Genomic DNA, 14,572 nt, shown 5'->3' with positions numbered 1-14,572 from the left:
TACAGGATATTACAATCATGAACTAAAGACATTCAGGTGCTACACATAGCCTAACAGCTGTTTCACTTGAGTAATCCACTCACTACTGATGACAAATCTACAGTGATTGTAAAGCACTATCACAACTGACAAATGTCATGAAGCATCACCTTTAATAAAATTAAATTACATTCATGTGCCTTTCCATGACAAATCAATGTTCCTGGCTGCACAAACAGAACTGATTTCATGTCCACGGATTTACCAAAAAGGTGAGGAATTCGGATCCCTCAGTACAAATGGTAACAGTTCAACTACATTATTATGTACAAGAGACCTCATTAATGGAAGCATGTATACAGTATGTCAGTCCTTTGTGTGCTTGGTTAATCTTTGCACACTGGAGGATACTAACATTGCTTTAAGTATTGCTTAAGCATCAGTATTTTGCCCAGTTTGATTATTAATAAAACGTTTCAAATGCATGCAATGGCATCATGAAAAAAAAAGAGAACAAGGAGCACTTTCGAGTGTCTGTCAGAAAGAAAATCAATTGATTTAATAGGCCATATGCAAAGTCCTTGGAATTTCCAATGTATTCCCACTCCTGTAAACGGAAAAAAAAAACGGTCTTCGATGTAAAACTCCTGAAATTCTTAGAAAGGCAGAATGCCTTATTAGTCTCTTTCATAAACATCTCAGGCGAAGAGTTTGTTCATATAAAGCAACAGCTACCTGGAAAGAAAAGTAGCAAAAAGAAAACACAGTTTGACCTTGAGGTTCAGCTGTGAGTCAAGTGTGGCTCTTTCAGATTACTCCGTTATGAACTGAGGCAGTTATCAAAGGACTAAACAGTCAGTGTACAGCCTATCATCTCTACTGACATAGAGCCATCAGCAAATCAACAGCAGCTCAGGACAATGCCATGATTTTTTTCTTCTTTGTATTACGGCACATTATTCAGAATTAATTCATTAGTTGCAATGTCTGTTTTTCAAAATAGTCCATGACATTCAGGATGCACCCTATAAATTCCTTAATGTATTGATGTTCAAACTATTTTCTCGACAAAAGACCTTGGTTGTAGAGGAAGGTCTGAATATTTTAATGAGTTATCGCTGTATGAGTTCCCATTCAAAGAATGTCAATGGCCTGATGTCTTTTCCCATAGTCCACAGCCCGGTCTCCCTGCATGTCTCGATCATCATCATCTGGGGAAAAAAAAGGGAGCAACACAAACATTAGAGATTAAATAATAGACAATACATTTATTGACATAATTTATCTGCGTTATCAGATAAGAAAACTGATATTTTTGCAAAAGTTGTATGACTCTTTATCAGTCCAATCAAATAGTAGCACAATAGCCTGATTACAAACTGTTATAGTGTACAACCTTAAATAAATGGTCACATACGGTGCAATCAGGAAGTATCAGGATTTATACGATTTTCATTGTTTTGTATACACTTCAGCGCACTGGTTTTAAAATGAAACAGTGACTCCAGGTAAAGTGCTGACTTTCAGCTTTAACATTATTGGAGCACGTTCACATGCATTGTGTGCGAATAGTATCGGACTTGCAGTCCTTTTTGTACATAGTTCCCCTGATTTTGCGACAATGTATTGTTCTAGAAGAAATTATTGGAGAGGCTACAATCATTTTTAGGAGGAATGCTTTCTTCATCTACCTAGCACATTATTAGCTGTCTTGTATAAAACAAGGATATCATAGATTTTTATTGAAAAAAAACACACAATATTCCCCAAAAGCAGTATTATTAGAATCTTATCAAATGTTAAAATTCTAATCTAATAGGCAATCAGAAATGTGTGGCAGAACAATAACACAGAAAACAACATGGACATGCATTTCAATATTTCAAGGAGAACACAGACACATACACAAACACAGTGAGCTATATTTATCTACTGCTCTAGATGTGGGTCAGATGTTTGGTGGGCACAGACAGGTGGTATAGCTAAAAAGAAGCACAGGCAGAAGAGAAAAAAACTAGATGGCAACTGAATTATTCTCACAGAACCGTAAGTTCCTGGGTCAGGTTTTCCCCATACATGGGAGAATAGGGTGCTGAGATTGTTACCATGCTACACAGTAAACAATGCCTCACACAATCCAGTTACTCATCCTGAACTGCATACGTGGCAGTCCTGCTTTGAACCTGAAGGTGTTTTGGTCATTATTCATAATTATCTGTAGTTTATGATGGATTCAAGGACCAAACTCAGGGTACTGTGAGCAACTCTAACTGTCAGGACAAATGCAGGGGGCGGCAGCAGGACAGGGGTGGAGGGAGGGAGCAAGGGAGGAATGGTGGATACACATCCGGACAGGCAGTCCAGTCCCCCGGTCTGGCTCACCTTGAACGTCTTCCTCCCCACCATCACCATCCTCTTCCTCATTGTAGGCCAGCTCGGCCTGCTTGTCGGCCTCATACTCACCCACGTTCCCATCATCCCCATTGTAGTCCGCTAGCTTAGAGCCGTGTTGCGGATCTACTGGGGACTCGTTCTCATCAAAGAACCGGCCTGCAGGAGGCAGAGAAGGGCCTCATCAGGAAGGGAGGGAAGCGGAGGCAGTTGTAGGAAGACAGGGAGGAATGGGTGAAATACTGCATAATGAATGCATGAAGGAATAAGTGATTGCATGAAGAGGCCAAAAGATGATGAGGTGAATGGATACACAGTGAGATTTTGTGATAAGAAGAGAAGTGTTTCTGAAGAGTAAAGAAGAGTCAATCATGGACTTGAAAGCAGAGAGCCAAGGGGAAACAAACGGGCTCGCCTTTGTAAAGAGGGCCTGTTCAAGCCTGGTGAGCGCTAATTGAGTTACTGGTTTAATCATCTCTTTAATCCAATCAATCAAATGCAATAGCCCTGCTGTAAATCCCATCTTGTGTTTTTGTTGGTCCTCTGAGAAGTGTTGAATCAACTCCATTTTTAAGTCATTTAAGGTCAAGTAAGTGCTGTTTCATTTAACTGCACCTTAAGTGTTTCTAACATATAACTACTGTAGAACTATAAAATATATTCTATATGCTATAAAACAATAGTTGCTGTGTTAAACTACAAGGCGTATAAAAATAAAAGCAAGAAGTTGACAGATTTTACTGGATATTGTTCATACAAGTGAAATGTTTACATTTTGCTATACAAACTCTAACTCTTCTTCAAATTTACAGTGGATTAATTTATTATGTTTGACCCTGTTTTGCCGGCTATAGATGTTTGTTTGCTGTAGTTGTTTGTCTCTGTGATGTTATTCCCGTGTCTTTCATTGTACTGATCAGAGGTAGGAATCCTAATTGTATAATTCCATTTTTCAGTCTTAGAATTTTAAACATTTTTCAATTCAAAATGGCCTGATCACAAGTTTGCAATCATAGCAACTGATCAGAAATTATGCACAAATAAAAATAATCAACCTGATCTATAATGGCTGACCAATCTCTATCACACAGGCATCTGAGGCAGTTTATGTTTCTATCTGATTTTAGATGGCACTGTTGATCATGACAGGACTTGGTGGGACTGGGGATTCTCTGAGGCAGGCTGTCTTGAGCTGTATTAAGTGTCTGGTGAGCACCAGCCCTGCAAAAAACAAGACATCTGGTGGGTGTCGAGTGCTAATTTGCCATAATAGGATGCAAGTATAATGAAATCAGATGCAGAAGATTAGAAGAAAAACAAAATGCAAGACATGACCTGAATGCATTCAGTGTTGTAAGAAGCAGAGCTGCAGGGGATGAAGTAAGGGAGATGAAAGAACAGAACATGTGAAAAAAGGAGGAGGAGGGAGAAAAGGCAGCAGAGCAGAAGCCAGGCAGCAGGAAAGGATCATTTGGGAGCCAGGTGTGTGTCATTTGTCTCCTCTCCTCTGCAACTGAGCCCTCTCCCTGACAATGCTCCTAGCATTCAGACATTCAACTAACTTTCATGAAAATGTGTTGCGTAGAAGTGGGGGTGTGACCAGTTAGTAATGGGCAAAATTCATACACACATGGTACGATTCCAAATTGTATTTACTCTCTGCGTTGACACACATCACAGAGACCTGGGTGGCAGCAGCTAAGCACAAAGGCAGAGCTTACAGGTATAGCTGTGACTGTACTTTTTCATGTATAATGATAGTTTAAACCATCCCTTCAAAATCAATCACAAATAACCAAGTTAATAAAAAAAACAAAAAACATCCCTCCAACCACAACGGCCCTTGCAAATTACAGTGTTCTCTTTTTCAAAGGAAGAACTCACTTTGGCGGTGGTGTACTGGCTCTGCTGGAACTTGGTCTTTGGCGTGGTGAGGCTGGATGGGGTTGGGCACCTGGGCAGGGTTGGGGGGCAGAGGAATCCCCTTCAACCGTTCGCTGTCACCCTTGACATTATCAGGAGCTAACAATAAGAAATTAGGTTCTGTTGTTTGAAACAATTGTTGCCAACCATCTCCTCATTTGCATCCTGAGCTACAACACGAGTACTTTACAATCAAGAGCAAATAAATGCCGCTGTAAAACCTCAGTCATACAGCACGGTATGGTAAACCTACTACATTTCTGTTCTTAAATAAAACCCCTGAAGTTTTAAGATGTTAAACACAGAACTGAGAAAAAATGTACTCAAGTTCTCTGCTCTTGCCTTCCCTCAGTAAACACTGAAATAAAAATACTAAAAAGAGTGAAATCAGTAAAGCTAAGTTCTAATGAAGACTGCAGATGAATTATCCCATGCCCAAAGGCTCAAAAGACAGACTTTTATAATAATAACAATTATATGGATGTGAAGCATTCTGTACCTCGAAGTTGTCTTTGCTGTTCTCCCAGTTCGTCTGCCTTGATGCCTGCCTTGTTATCTTCTTCAAACACGATAGGTTTGTCTGCCTGTTTGAGGATTCCTGGAGGTGCAACCACCACTGCTCTGCCCTCCACTCTGTCCTGCTGGAGTCTGGGCTGGTCAAGGGCTAGACCCTGGCCCCCGGGTCCATCAGCAGCCCCGACTCCAGGTCCAGGTCCAGCACCAGCCCCTACAACCACATCAGGGACCTCATCATGCTTCTGAGTGATGGCTGGTTTCTTCAAGGCTGTAGATAAATGGAGTGTCAAAGTAAGAAAGCTTGGAAAGTAAAGCACACATGCACTAAAAAGCTAAAATTATCTAGACTTTACAGAGTGGAACAGTATGGGTTCAAATCAGTTGGACAGACTTTACCCCTCCCTAATACAGAGAACGCCACTCATTGCCCAGAGAATTCACAGCGATTGAGTGATGACGTATGTCACCCAAACCAGAAGAAAATAAAACTCTGAGGGTGAAGAATAAGGGTGATTTACACAAAGATGGCAATGAAAATGTCTAACTGGAGAGGCAATGCGGTTCAAGGATTTGGTTGTTTCAGTGTAATCTGCGTCAGGTCCAGGCCCTGCACGCTTTACCCAGGTGCGATTCCCTCACCTAAACCAAACAAAGAAATTGAAAACGCATCTGACATGGAGAATCTCCTGTCGGGTGCTGCATATGTGAAAGAGAAACTCTGACTGAACCTGATTCTCCTGACATTAGCCAGGTTTCAAGACAAGGAGATTTTTTTGTATTTTACTTTACATGAGGACAGATTTAAAACCTAATCAATCTCTACACTGGCATTGTGATTATGTGATCATAAAAATGCCACGGCAAATGGATAAGCCCTGAACGGCATTCATTACCTCACTGGGTTTTCCAACCTAACAATTGCACTTGAAAGTTTAGGACCACTGCTTACCAAATTGCACTTCATCGATTTTTCCCACCTCACTGTCTTCAATTCCAGGCATGCCGGCATCACTGCCAGGCTTACCCATCTCTTCTGTAAACGAACAGAAGGAATGTGACTTGTAGTGGGTGGGTTGACATTAAAATAACAGACAGGAAACTAAAAAAGATTTAGTTGAACAATGGGTGCATTTTCTATCAGCTATCAAATGCAACATTTAGCGTGTAATAGCAGACCAATACTAGGAAGAACAGTCAAGACAGTATTGGTTGGCAAAGTCACATCTACTGTACCTTTTAAATCTGGACTGTCATGCCGATGAGTGGCCACTGTATGGCGCTCTCCAGCCAATTCCACCCCGGGTGCTCCCTCCGCATGTCTACCTGCCACTGCACCCTTTTGGCTGTTCATTACACTCTGAAGAATTAAAAGGTGAATCATGAAAAAGGAGCATATGGAAATAGAGACACAAAGGGAGATTAATTGAGTTTGGCTGCTATTGTCAGTACATCTGTGTTAAAAATCTGAGAGTAATGAATAAATACTTCAGTGCTGTATAAATACAACGCATACCAGAGGACGGGGAGCCAGTACCTTTAGTCAGTTGCTAAAATATCAAAACAATAAACAGAATTGAGATTTATTCAATACAAACCTGTCTTAGCTTTGATGCTTCTTCTTCCAGGGTCTTTTTTGTTTCTTCATACTCGTCCTTTAGTTGTGCAATCTGACGCCCACACTGTAAACTAATGAACACATATTCCTCATTAGTTTCACCCATAATTTGAGCATACTATAAAACTAAAAAAACACTTTGGAAAAGCTTAGCCAAATATAAATCTATTCTAAAAACTGTATGCCACCCAATTTAAGTCAAACAACAATAAGACCTGATCAGCCTTAAAAAGAGACAGATTAATATAACCAATAACACCATATTTATAGTGAATATGGTAGGAAAAATAGCCTGTTAATCACAAGATTTGAGGGCTCGATCACTGCTTCCTCCTGTCCACATGTTGAAGTGTCCTTGGACAAGACACTAAACCCCAAATTACTCCAGATGGTTATTGAACACCTTGCATGGTAGTCATCAGTGTATGAATGTGTGTGAATGGGTGAAAGAGAGGCTAAAAAAAATTGTAGAGCGCTTTGAATAAAAGCGCTACATTAATGCAGTCAAATATTCTATTCAAAAACAGAGAACTGTCAAAATAATGGATGATTAAAAGCACAAAGTGTTTGAGACATCCATGTCACAGACACCCCTGAAGACAATCAATAATGACTATGACTATTTATTACTAATACTTAACATACCTCTCATACTCCAGTTTTCTTTCCAAGGTTGTGCTATTTTTCTTCACTTCTCTTAGCTGCTCTTCCTGTTTCATGAACTCCTGCTTCAGCTCCTTTAGCTGCTCTGTTTGCAGCAACACAAGCACATACACACAGGTTTAGTCTTATGTTTAGTCTTGTGTTACTATAATACTTGTGTTAAAATAATATTGATGAATTTGTGTTGGACAGTGCCCTCTGCTGGCCTCACAGTGGTAAAGTCCTACCTTTCAACCTCTGGATTTCTGTCATTTGGGCTGTGACATCACCCTGCACCTTCATCTGTACACAAGAGAGAGAAATGAGATATTTTCGTCTGAATGAGTGCTACGTACAATTTGACTCCTCTACACATTAAACCACCAGAGTTTCCCTGCTAGGACTTAAGTTTGCGACAGGTTATGAGTAGGATGTATGGCAAAACAAGGGGGACAGGTTTGCCTTGCTTTTCAGCGTAACGACTCAGCACAAACAGATCAACCACTGTGACATTTTAAGCGGCAACTGCTCCAAGGCGTAAGTTGTCATGCTTGAAAAGAAACAGCGGCTGTGGTTATCTTGACTATTGTCCACACATTTCTGTTAAGATTGTGACCAAAGAAATCCACAAAAATGTTTGTAACATTCTTAACATATCAATGGAGGTGTGGTGAGGCCTAGACATTTCTATGAATACACTTTTTTTTTCTCCTCTCCTCAAAAACATGTCACCTTCTCGAATCCATCGTGATTGTCTGAGTTCTTGAATGAGTTAGAAGTGACTGAAACAGAAGGCAGTGAGGAAAGAGTTGAGCATCAATGTCAAGCGTTGGAAAGACAAAAGCCTCGTCCTGTCACTCCCTCGCATGTGTTTCCCCCTGCAGCCTGGTGACATTGGCTCTCCAGGCGGCCATACAGACTGTATGAAGCGATATAAGCTGGCATGATTAATTCTTGCACCTATAGACTGTATATACTGTACTGTGCGGCAACAAACCAATACTCAACTGTCCCTATTTTCTCTGCATTGCAGGCCTCTCACTGCATGTAGCATGCATCTTTGTTGGAACAGGGTTGGGTTGTTGACAAAAGAAAGGAGTGGAACAACTGCTATTCAACACCTACCCTCATCTTGATTACGGAAACGAGGAGCCGGATACTGAAGTTACTACCAAGAAACAAGGGAGCTTGGTCTCCTCTTTATTCAACACGTCACCACTTGTACTCGCCTCAAAAGCAAGAAAAAAATCTGACCTGCGGATACATTTTTTTGTATCTCTTACACAAATAGTGTTTAAGTGTCAAACAATGTATCTGCCAAGAGTGATTTTAATGTTACAAATGATGAATACATATTTGGAAAACAAACATAAAATAATCAGTGAAACACGTCGGTGTGTAGAAGATTAGACAGCGGCAGCATAAAGGGCAACTAAACAGAAGGCTAACTGTGCCACTGTTTTGCTATGAATCGATTTGGCTTCAGAATTTGGCCCACAGACAGTGTGTTGATGGTCAGCAGGAGAAATGATTCAGGATGAAAATTTTCCCAAGTAGGCTGGCCAGTGACTCTTGTTTATTTATCCATCCAAGATTAAAACTAATATCCTTTTGGAAAGAGTTTTTGTTTGCTGAGCATGTATAACCATTATGTAGTCATGTGTGCCCCATTATAAGCAGCATTATCTCCCTCTTCACAAAGTAACTAACTCTCCACTCAAAAAGATGGGAGGAAGGGAAGTGGGAGGAGGTCTTGTGTGTTGTGGTCAAGGACAGCTTTTCAGCAAATGTTGAGCAAAACAACATATTGTTACCGCTTCTTCCATGCTGATATTCCTGCAGTTAACCTTGCTAATACACTTGTGTGTTTCTTTACTGTACAAATCATTAGTCATCAGTGGGTATGTTTGACTATTCAGGAGCTAAAGTTTTCTCACAATAAGGTTGTCGGTGATCCTGCAGACTGGCATAAAGTAATCTTCTGCTTTTGTTAAAATTGTGTGTCCTTGTTTAGCTCTACTGGATGGATGTTGCAGTCCAGCAGTAGTTTGACTATGATGCTACACATCACATATAGGATAACCATTAGCTAAACAAATGGACGCCTGTCCATGAGAAATAAACATGCAAGACTGAATGCAAATTACGGGAAAACCCCCCCCTCCATCTGTCGTCTAATCGTCTCCCAGGGCAGCTGGACACACACTGATGTTCAGGGGGAGCTGCTTGGGGACACAAAACACAGTGACGTGCTGGCTGGGCCACTGTGCGGGGCGAGAGGTGGGAATAGCCTTGTGGAGCCACACATACATCTTAAAAGTGGCACAGTGAAACAACACCATTATACCGGGGATAGAGAGCTATGAAAGCACTAAACCTTTAAAAAGAGGTTGTCTGGGTGGCAACCATGATGACATCAGCTTTTGTTACCAAAACTGAAGATAGGGTCGCTATTTTAAGTCACCTTATATTTTGAGTAATTAAGTTATTGTGCCGTTGTTAAGTATTCCAACCTGGGTGTCTGTGGAGACATTCCCTCCCTAGATGTAAATAGGCCGCAATGTTAGTTACGCTGATGTCAGCGGTTGGTCTGTGGCCAGATCGTTGCTGATGGTTTTGATGCATTCACTTGTAATCAGAATTCGGGAAATTCCAACTTCTGAATCAGGCAAGCAGTAAGGGCAGAAGTGTAATCGCATCATGTGTGTGTGTATTTAAGAGGGAAACATATAGGGGACGGACTGGAAGTAGAGAGGTGAATGTGTGTCAGTAAAGTTTAGAAATGAGCAAAAATGACATCTTACCGCCAAAGAGGCCGCTAGAAACAACTTATCTCAATTCTTATGAAGTACAACTTTAACGTGATGTTAGTCAAACCTATCATTGGACAGTCAAACAACTTCATTTGCGTCGACATTGTCTCTAACAGATACCTGTGTACATGTGCAGTTGTTATGACGGTAAAAGCAATATGTATAATGTCTAATAATAATATATATTGCTGTCTGCTGTTGCCATAAAGGCCAAATACCCGGAAACTGTTACCGTCAAGCCCGTGTGGGCAATGATTTTCCAAATGAATTAATAAATACAATGTTGGTGGAGCTGAACTCAGGTTCGAGTTCATTCTTCCTGACCAACAGAGTACTAAGGCGGAAACAGTTAACATCTGTTTAAATATGTCTGTTTACATTTCACACATATTTATGCTGCATCTATGTTTAACTCTTTTACATTCTGTACATATATTTGCATATAAATATTCTTACTTCACATTTTTATATTCCATGTACAGTATTCTATTTAATATACCGTTATTATATTTTCATTTTATTGTAATTATTTAATGTCCAATGTTCTATTTTGTTTGCATTTGATTTATTCTAGATTTTACTACATATTCAAGTTAAACCTTTTTCTTCACTTAAATTTTAATCTGCACTATGTCTTTGCACTGGTTTTATCTAGCCTAGGTCTCAAGTTGCTCTCTTTACTCGTGTTTCTCTTACACATTTTATTTTCATCTTGCATCGCCTGAGACTCAAGAATTCCATTGCCAGCGACTGCTGCTGTAATTGTTGTGCATATGACAAATAAACCATCTTGAATCTTGGTACCACTGGAGACAAACCATTGCCCTCTTGAGAATGAAGGCATACCAGTGAGTATCCACGTTTCTTTCTCAGAGAACATACACACCCATAGAATAAATATTGTATGAGAGAATCAACAGACACACTATTGATACAGAGCTACTGAGTAAAAAAAACCCTGATACTTGACTTTGATACTGTCGCTTTAGTCGAGTCATTTTAAGCCAAAATAGGGTTCAACGTTGAACAGAGTGCAACTGAAGCAAACTCAACTGATTTGTATCCTCAATATGTCCTGAGTAAGGGAAATAAAACCCCTGAAGAATCATTATTTTTCTTACGAGAATAGGTGGAAAAAATGAACCTTCAGATGTCCCCATGAAAATTACTGTCTTGATTACTGACATCAAGACAAACAAAAAATTTATTAAAAGTTTTTTTAAACAGTTTGTAAAACATGAGCAAATGGGGTATAATCTATATTTGTCAGTGCTAATCTTCATAAATACAACAACAGATCTAAACCTTGGGTACAGCCGGGTGAAAAAGTCTTGTTGAATCTTGTTGACATAAAACAGTAAAATACTTAGTGTTTAGATCTGAATGGAACCCATTTAGTTTACAGGAGCATTAACAAATGGAGGCAGGAAGAAGTGATTTAAACCAGCCTTTATTAATTATTATTGTAGATAAGGGGTTTGGACCCTTTCTAGGGGATGAGTCTTAGGGAAGAACATGAGACAAGTGTAAAGAGAATGCAGAAGACAATAATTTTAATGTTTATTGTGTAATTTTGTACCTTGTGCATGACAGTCATTGTTCTTAATCATCTACAGGAGTGAAGTCCATTCAGCTGTGACCCAAGTCCCTGGTTTAAAGTACTTCTTCCTGCCTCCATTTATTAATGCTCATGTAAACTAAATGGGCTCCAGTCAGACCTTAACATTAAGTCTTTTACTGTTATATGCCGAGATTCAACAAGACATTTTCACCTGGCTATACCCAATGTTTAGATTGATGTATTTATGAAAATGAGCACATATGTAACAAGATTATGCCCCATTTGCCCATGTTTTACAAACTATTTAAAAAAACCTGTAATACATTTTGTTTGTCTTGATGCAAGTAATACACTCTGTAATTTTCAAGGTGATATCTGAAAGGCTTTGTTTCCCTGTTCATGTGTAGAAAATAAAGAATAGGTGAATGCATAGGGTATATTTGAGTCTTTTTTGAAACTTTCCCCTATTGGGATTCTTCTGGATTTTTTCCTTACTGAGGTCATATTGAGGATGAAAACAATCAGTTGAGTTTGCTTCTGTTGTAATTTGTTCCACCTTTTTTCATAAAATCACTGAACTACTTAGCTTTACCTCAAAATGGTTTAGTCAGAGGGCTTATCCCAGTGAGTGAAAACTTTGGTCACCCGTTTATACGTGTAGCCTCTGATCATGTCTCCTACTGTTAGAGTGAAGTAAACACAGTACCAGTGAAAAGAAACAGACACTGCTCTTATACCTTATCATCAGTGCACTTTTTGATGAGCGCCTCCCGGGCCTGCAGCTTGCCCTCCAGGACGCTGTAGTCTCCATCCTTCTGGTCGATCTGCTTCCTGTGCGTGTCCACCTGCACCATCAGCTCCGAGTTGCGCTTCTCCAGCCGGCTCCGCGCCGCGTCCGTGCGCTTCACCTGCGTCTGCACCTCCGCCAGCTCGTCCAGCAAGCGGCCGTGCTTGTTGGACACCGTCCAGTAGTTAAAAGACAGTATGGCGATGATTACCATCAAGAAGATGAGGATGAAGGACGGGAGGCGGCCTCCCCGTCGGTTTGCACCAAACCCAACCATTTCAAAAACAAGAAAAAGTGTAACGTTTACTTCAGGTTGTTACAGAGCTCAATGAGAGTAGTCTCCCGCGGTGAAACGCATCCGTCTACGTGACATGCCGTGGATATGCGGCAACCGCTCGGAAAAGCAAACACTAACATAGACAGACAGTCATGGAGACCTTTTCACATTTGCACTGATCTTTCACTCTGCTTCCTCCTTCCGCACACTCGGCATCTTCTCTGCAATTCGTCCAATGTCAGTAGGTAAAATGAAATACGCCCGCAGGGACGTGGCCTAACGTTAAACACAGCAGACGAGACGAGACGTGGACAGCAGCACTACACGGCACCACCGTGGCAGTGGGTAGTGCAAATACAAATCTAGCTAAGTAACATTAGCCATACATAACGTTAGCCTTCAGCTGTTTTTTCTTCATGGTCCCCTGGTGAGCTCTGCAAGACTGCTTATACACGGATGTTTGCAGCTCATTTAATTACAGAATCGCCGTCAAACGAGACCACTGATGATTTTCTGATTCCGATCTGACGTTAATGTTAGCTCCTATTGACGTTAACGCTGTTCAACGCTAATGGAAGGAGGCTGGGTCACTAAAAAACAGCCCGGGGTATGACACATGCGCAGTAACGTCTGTAATTGCCGAGGCTTCTTTATTCCTTTATAAAAATGTTTTACTGTCTTTACTTATGTTATTATTATGTATACATTTAGAAATACACTTTCGGCAGTCTGTATGAGTCTGGAACACGTAATATAAGTAATGTAAAGACCTTTTCAAATATGTAAACATTCTAAATGTGTCCTAGTTTATTTCCTGTTGCAGCGATTGCGAATGACATCAACTGACAGGAAGTTAACAAGGACCAAGGCTGTTTCCTAGCAATGGAATTCCATTGAAATAGTTTATAAATGTAATCTTTGACAAAAAAACGATCATAAAACATTGGGGTTATTGTTGGATTTCACAGAAGTGTCCGCCGTTGGCCTCGAGTCAGAATATATTGTATTTGAAAAATAAATCAATATATGTAAATATTCACCATACATTTGAAAGTTCTGTCAGACTGAGAGGAAACCATCACTTTATTTATAGCGCCATCTGCTGGAACCCTCCAACAGCGCAGCTCCAGTTCCACCGCGCGTCATTTTTTGGTAACACCGCCTCTTTCCATTAGCCTTGACGCTGTCCAGCTAACCATTTCACACACTAGCCTAGCAACAACAACGGTTAGATGCGGAACACAAATGGCGACGGTCAGACGCCGGAATGTCGTCGTTTCTTGAAGATGGAGTTAATCCTGTTAATATAACTGACCAAATCCCAACAACAAACACCAAGGACACTGGCTTCTTATATCACAATCGCCACCTTTCACTGCCAACCAAACAACGATTTATGCGCTATGTGAAGCTAACGGCAACCAGTCTGCACACGGCCCGCTCTCTGCTGATACATTTCAAAATAAAGCACAGAGAAAGCGTGGCATTCATCTCTTAATATGGCTTTGCTTGAGGTTATAACATAGTTTGTACACAATAAACATTACGTCTTGTGCTATTAAATGTGAATAAAAGACTTAAGCCGCCCCATTGAAAGCTGTATGAAAACATGACCATTTATCGCACATAAAATGCCCAAAGACCGGAAACAAGTTGGTGACTGAAAGAGCACCTTACAGTTATGACATGAGGGTCCAGTCCAGATTTTTTTCATTAATGTAAGTGTTGCGTGTCAGTCTTAAAAAGTGCAAAGCTGTGAGAGTATTTAAATATATATATATATTCAATTCAAACCTGGTGTGCATACCTTACTTATCATTAATTAACAGGTTATCAGCAGCAAAACAATTAACCCTTGGTATTTAATCAGTGAATAAAAATGTGTTCTCTTTGTGCAAAAAAAAAAGTAATTTAAATTGATTAAAAGATTACTTGCAGCTTGATTTCTCCCCCAAAATACTTTCAGCAGTCAAAAGCAGGGGTTTTAAACAGCTTTACCACAAGGTACACCATTTATGAATACAGGTATTTAAAGGCAGCAATTTACACACAACTATATGTAAACCAG

The 14,572-nt window shown here is 40.2% G+C and overlaps 1 protein-coding gene across 3 annotated transcripts; it reads right to left on the bottom strand.

The window, feature by feature from the left end:
- Nucleotides 1–135: 135 nt before the first annotated feature.
- golm2 (golgi membrane protein 2) lies at nt 136–13,098 on the bottom strand. 3 transcript variants are annotated; one of them, XM_083919650.1, is made up of 10 exons: nt 12,178–13,098; nt 7,315–7,369; nt 7,070–7,172; nt 6,405–6,495; nt 6,043–6,166; nt 5,759–5,842; nt 4,793–5,077; nt 4,255–4,392; nt 2,362–2,529; nt 136–1,190 (listed from the first exon to the last, which is right to left on the bottom strand). In XM_083919650.1, the coding sequence occupies exons 1-10, from the start codon at nt 12,502–12,504 to the stop codon at nt 1,114–1,116; spliced, it is 1,452 nt and encodes a 483-aa protein (XP_083775776.1). In that variant the 5' UTR covers nt 12,505–13,098; the 3' UTR covers nt 136–1,113. The 3 variants fall into 3 exon arrangements, with proteins under 3 accessions (XP_083775776.1, XP_083775777.1, XP_083775775.1); XM_083919651.1 differs by lacking the exon at nt 2,362–2,529 and having other exon boundaries at nt 12,178–13,097; XM_083919649.1 differs by lacking the exon at nt 136–1,190 and having other exon boundaries at nt 1,199–2,529.
- Nucleotides 13,099–14,572: the final 1,474 nt, after the last annotated feature.

The sequence above is a fragment of the Echiichthys vipera genome (genome assembly GCF_963691815.1).
Source record: "Echiichthys vipera genome assembly, chromosome: 1".
Classification (NCBI taxonomy): Eukaryota; Metazoa; Chordata; class Actinopteri; order Perciformes; family Trachinidae; genus Echiichthys; species Echiichthys vipera.
The sequence above is the reverse complement of the archived record's forward strand: the minus strand, read 5'-3'. Positions and strand labels throughout refer to the sequence as shown.

Excerpts from the sequence above, each read along its gene's own strand:
- golm2 (XM_083919649.1), bottom strand. The coding sequence starts at position 12,504 with ATGGTTGGGTTTGGTGCAAACCGACGGGGAGGCCGCCTCCCGTCCTTC. Across the intron at positions 7,370-12,177 it reads AAAAGTGCACTGATGATAAG|ATGAAGGTGCAGGGTGATGT; the intron begins GTATAAGAGCAG and ends TCTTGTGTACAG. Across the intron at positions 7,173-7,314 it reads AGAAATCCAGAGGTTGAAAG|AGCAGCTAAAGGAGCTGAAG; the intron begins GTAGGACTTTAC and ends TGCTGCAAACAG.